The 5,085-nt window shown below is 56.2% G+C and overlaps 1 protein-coding gene across 1 annotated transcript in view; it reads right to left on the bottom strand.

Annotated features, from left to right (window-relative positions):
- Positions 1-6: 6 nt before the first annotated feature.
- Positions 7-5,085, bottom strand: part of Fnbp4 (formin binding protein 4) — a 30,137-nt gene continuing 25,058 nt past the window's right edge. The window contains exons 15-19 of the mRNA XM_033756806.1: positions 4,924-5,085; positions 4,698-4,842; positions 3,538-3,863; positions 390-547; positions 7-308 (exon numbers count right to left, since the gene is read on the bottom strand). The exon at positions 4,924-5,085 is cut by the window's right edge and continues 25 nt beyond it. Of these exons, the coding sequence (XP_033612697.1) occupies positions 218-308; positions 390-547; positions 3,538-3,863; positions 4,698-4,842; positions 4,924-5,085 (882 nt within the window). The 3' untranslated portion in view covers positions 7-217. The remainder of the gene's footprint in view (positions 309-389; positions 548-3,537; positions 3,864-4,697; positions 4,843-4,923) is intronic.

Raw genomic sequence — 5,085 nt, 5'->3', positions numbered from 1 at the left:
CGCTGGCGCCAGGCCGGCCGGCCTCGGAGTAAAGGCCGTGAGGCTGCAGCTGTCCCGTCACCTCCTCCGGCAGAGCTGAGACGGCGACATGGCCAGAGCGGGCGCCTCTGTACGCGAACGTTCACCCGCAAGGGCGCAGAGCTCGCCGTAGCAGTGAGACGGCTGAGGTCTCCCATCCGAACACAAAACAAAGTGAAACTGCTTAAAACAGTGCGAACTATGTGTTCGGGGCCATCTTCCTTCTCTTTAGTCTCGCTCGCCAGTCCTCAGGAAGGGCTTCAAAATTAGCATTTCTCTCGGCCAGGCCACTGTGGAAACGACACGCAGGTCACCGCGCCGCACGCCCCCAGCGCTGGCGCAGAGCAGCCCCACCGGCAGCCCCGCCTCACCTGACCAGCTGCTGCTGCTTCCACTCCTCGATGCGCCTCTGGGCCGTGGACTCCCGGTCCTCCTCGCTGGAACTCGAGTTTTCCTCTTCATCCAACTCACGCTGGATACTCTGCCACTTCTTTACCAACGACGGCATTTTGGTCTTGCTCTTCTTCGCCTGTAACAAAGGCCAAGGGTCAGAGGGGACGAGACACACGAAGTAAGGAAATGGAGGTCAGGAGCCTTCGGGCCGGGGTTCAGCTCAGTGGCTCTGCCACCTGCCTCACAAGCACAAGGGACCGAGTTTGATCCCCGGTACCAAAAAAAGACAACAAAAAAAGAGCCGTCCCGATCTAAGGAGTAAGGCACGGGCGGATGTGATCCCTGCAGCCTCTGCCTCACCGGCCCTGAGGAGGAACCCGACGCAGCGGCCCAGGCCGTCTCCTCGGCGGTGCTCAGGGCAAAGGCTAAGTGGAGAGGTCTGGAAACAAAGCCGCTCTTTTCCCGAAGACACAGGAGAAGAGAAAGCGGGTGTGAGCTGGGCCTGTGGCAGCGCCACGGCGGTCAGAGCCAGGGCACCGGTGTGAGCCTCTCTCTCCCTCGAGTCCCCTCCGTTTCCCATCCTCTCTGGACGAAACACATCGGAGGCAAAGGCAGAGCGCGGGGTCCGCCACAGCAGGGCCCTCGGGGCTCTGGCCGCACTCCTGCCCCTGCCCGGCACACACACTTTCCTCCACCTGTTCACGGAGACGCCCACACCTCTTGCTTACTCGACTTTCCAAGCCTCCCACGCTGTGCTGTGAGGGAAGCCGAGCCTCTGACTCACGTCCGCATCCAAGCCCTGTGGAGCCGGCTTTACCCGGCCTTCTCCCTGGAAACGCCGAGGCCTCTGCACTAAGCTAAGTCCCCAGCTTTTTTATTTTGAGACAAGGTCTCACTATGTACTTCAGGCTGACCTTGAACTCAATATGCGCCACCCAGACTGGGCTTGAACTCATGGAGATCTTCCTGTCTCGGCCTCTGAGCGCTGGATTACAGGCCTGGGGCACATGCCCGGCCCGCACACATTCTTGCTGACTAGGGGCTTCATACAGTTTGTAAAAAGCCTGTCGGCGGCCTCTGATGAGAACGATGACATTCTGGATGCTCAGGCTGGTGGCAGGAGCCGGACGTGAAGCGGAGCACCAGGCGTGCAGACAGATGCTGACGCCCACTAACGACAGTCACAGGTAAGGATCAGTTCTATGTCTGTGTGCTCACTCAACAACCCAGAAGTAAATGAAAACGATTCCACTTAAAATAAAGAACGCACAACGCAATGAACCAAGAAGGAACAGGTTCACAGCGTGAAAACCACACCCCCTCCCGAGAGCGGTGACTGAGGGCGGCCGAGGCCGGGCGAAGCTTGTCCAGCAGGTGGCACCCCGAGAGCGGCCAGCACCGGAGAGCAGAGCTGAGCCGCCGCAGGCAGAGCCCCACACACCGCAGCTCGCAGCTGGCTGGGGTGGGCAGCAGGTGTGCATGCGTGCGCGCGTGCGCGTCTCTGCTCACACTGGAAAACTCGCTGCGCACATGTGAAACACGAGCAGGCTCCCTACTCACAGCATGTCAAGAATATCACTACCCAAAATGGGTCAAGGAAGGCCTTGAACACAGTTTTAAAACTATGAATGTCTTGAAGAAAACACGAGGGCCGGGGATATAGCTCAGTGCAAGAGCAGGGCTGAGTCTGCTTTCTAATACCAAAAAAAAAAGGAGGGGGAGATTTAGCTCAGTGCCACCATCTACCTTACAAGCTGAGTTTGAGCCCTGGTACAAAAAATATGAACAAATCTTCATCACTTGCAATGGAGTATACATACGGCATCAAAAGGATAATATACATAAGAGAAGAAAGATCAAATTTGACTTCTAAATATAATACCTCATGGTGCATGTCTATGAGCCCAGCACTTAGGAGGATGAGGCAGGAAGATCCCAAGTTTAAGCCCAGGACAGGCAACTCAGTGAGACTCTGTCTCAGAAAATTAAAAAGTGCTGGGGATGTAACTCAGTGCAAAGGCCCAGGGTTCAAATTCCAGTACCAAAAATTTTCAAAAAATAAATACACTTGCTCTAGCAAGGGAGGGAGAAAAGGAGGGCAAACTGAAGACGGGAGAAGGCCGCAACAAATTATGTCACAAAGGACTTACGTCTAGAACACACAGAATTCTTACAGTTCAACAAGAAGGTAACCCAATGCCGGGTGTGGTGGCGCACACCTGTCATCCCAGCACTTGGGAGGCTGAGGCAGGAGGATCGCTGTGAGTTCAGGACCAGCCTGGGCTATACATGGAGTTCCAGGTCAGTCTCAACTACACAGTGAGAACCTGCCTCAAAAAAACAAAAAGAAGATAACCCAATTTAAAAAGGGCAAAGAGCTGGGCATGCCTGTCCTCGGCTACTTAGGAGGCTGAGGCAGGATGATGGCATGTTCGAAGGCAGCAGGGGCAGCAGAGCGGGACTGTGTGAAAGGACGGGGTGACAGGGGCTGGGGAAGCAGCTTGGGACAGCACAGCCGCCGAGCGTCAGGGTACGCGGGGCCCACTCCCTGGTACTGCACCAGAACAGAATTCTGGGGCGGCAGCCAGCCAAGGTCCCGAGGGGCCGCTTCTCCCAGGCAGACACAGGTGGCCCCAAAGAACCTGGGAAAAAAAGGCCACCGCTGCTGCTGTGCAGGCGGAAGGTGAGAGGAAGCGCGCAGAGAGGAGGATCCGGGTGCTGAGGAGCCCTGGGCAGGCAGCGCACTTTCCTACGCGGTGACTCAAAAGGCTGGGTTGCTGAGAACCGCGCCGGGCAGGACGCAGCCCAGCAGCCTCCCCAGGGTAAGGCAGGGGGTGAACAGGAGGACTGCGTAACAGGTAAGGGTGACTTTTGGTGAAAACCAAACTGCTTTGTAACTAGGCAGAGGTGGTGACCGCACAGCACTGTGAATGTACGAATACGACCGACCTACGTACTTTAAAATGGTTACTTCTAGCCAAGTGTGGTGGCGCACGTCTGAAAGCCCAGCAGCCTAGGAGGCTGAGGCAGCAGGCTGAGCCCAGTCTGGGCAATTCAGCAAAACCTTTTCAAAATAAAAAATATAAAAACACTTAAGAATACAGAACACTTTTAGAAGAGACCCACCTTATCTTTCTTCCCTTTCTTTGTCTTCTCTGGTGGCGGCACTTTGGGAGTTGGTGGCGGCGGCGGTGTGGAAGGAGGTGGCGGTGGCGGAGGTGGCGGCTCTATAACAGCAGCGGCCGGGACGGCCCCGCGTGCCTGGACTGGCTGCAGGGAGGCCGCAGTCACCCCCACGGGGACAGAGCAGTCGGCGTAACTCAGGATGGCCGGCGTGGCTGCAAGCCCCAGGTAGTTGGACTGCAGGCCCAACCCTCTGGCCTGGTGACCCAGGCCTGTGGCTGTGTGGCTGAGCGACACGGGCTGCTGTCCCATCCCTGCGGCCGGGGGACCTAGTACAGAAGATACAACCGTAAGGAAAGCACATGGTGACAAAACTGAAGCAAGACCTAGAAGGCAAAGGGAACTGCAGATAACAATGCTACAAACTGATTTCAGACCCAGGAATTTGGCTCAATGGTTCTGCTGCCTGCCTCACAAGCACAAAGGCCCGAGTTAGATCGCCGGTACCAGAAAAAAAAATCAAAACACCTTTTCCTCAAAAAAGTATAATCAGCTGGGCATGGTGGTGCACACATGTAATTCTAACACTCAGGAGGCTGAGGCAGGAGGATCCCTGCAAGTTCCAGGCCAACCTGGGTTACACAGCAAGACTGTCTCAAGAAAGAAAAAGAAAAAGAAAAAGAAAGAAAGAAAAAAAAAAAAGCTGTACTTGCTGGTAGCAAAATAATGACTGCTGAGTATTTAGCATTAAGGTACTTAAAACACTGCCACAGGGCCAGGGATTTAGCTCAGTGGTTCCGCTGCCTGACTTGCAAGCGCAAGGACCCGAGTTCAATCCCTGGTACTAACAAACAAACAAACAAACAACACTGCCAGGGATTTAGGTAGCTCAGTGGCACTGTGCCTGCCTAGCAAGCATGATACCCGGAGTTTGATTCCCGATACCAGAAAAAACCCTAAACATCCCAACCACTGCACGTGTGTGATGTACAGAACACAGGGTGGAACGGCACACGCCAAGGTGCGGTGCTGGGGCTTTAGTAAGTGCAGGAAATGCAGATCAAGTCTTGGCAAGCACAGGCCTTTAGCCTTTCCCTGGCGTAGTGTCCAACGCTGGGAACAGCAAGCCGAGAGCAGGCAGGACTGACCCGCCCCATGCTCACCTGTGGCCACAGGCGGCTGGCTGTAGATGACTGGAGAGCTCCCGATGGTGGCCGATCTCTGGACCACCGCGCTGCTCATTTCCGCCGCCTTCCTCTTCACTGGCTTAGTGGACAGACAGCTGGACGCGGCGGCATCCATGGTGCTCTGAAACACACACGGATCAAGGGCTGCTCAGGCCGTGTGTCCCGGGACCCCCTGGAGCTGGTGCCAGCTGCGGGACTCTACCTGGCTGGTGACAACTGCGGCCAGTGCTGCCGGCTTCAGAGGCGTGTCCTCCTCCGTGCCAGGGGCAGGAGGCTCCTCGCTGCCCTCGTCCTCCATCTCCACCTCCTGGATCTCGCCGTCTTCTGCCGGGGGTGGCGGCGGGGGAGGCGGAGGAGGCGGGGA

This window comes from Fukomys damarensis, unplaced genomic scaffold (assembly GCF_012274545.1).
Source record: "Fukomys damarensis isolate Sample0158 unplaced genomic scaffold, DMR_v1.0_HiC HiC_scaffold_27, whole genome shotgun sequence".
In the NCBI taxonomy this organism is placed as follows: domain Eukaryota; kingdom Metazoa; phylum Chordata; class Mammalia; order Rodentia; family Bathyergidae; genus Fukomys; species Fukomys damarensis.
The sequence above is the reverse complement of the archived record's forward strand: the minus strand, read 5'-3'. Positions and strand labels throughout refer to the sequence as shown.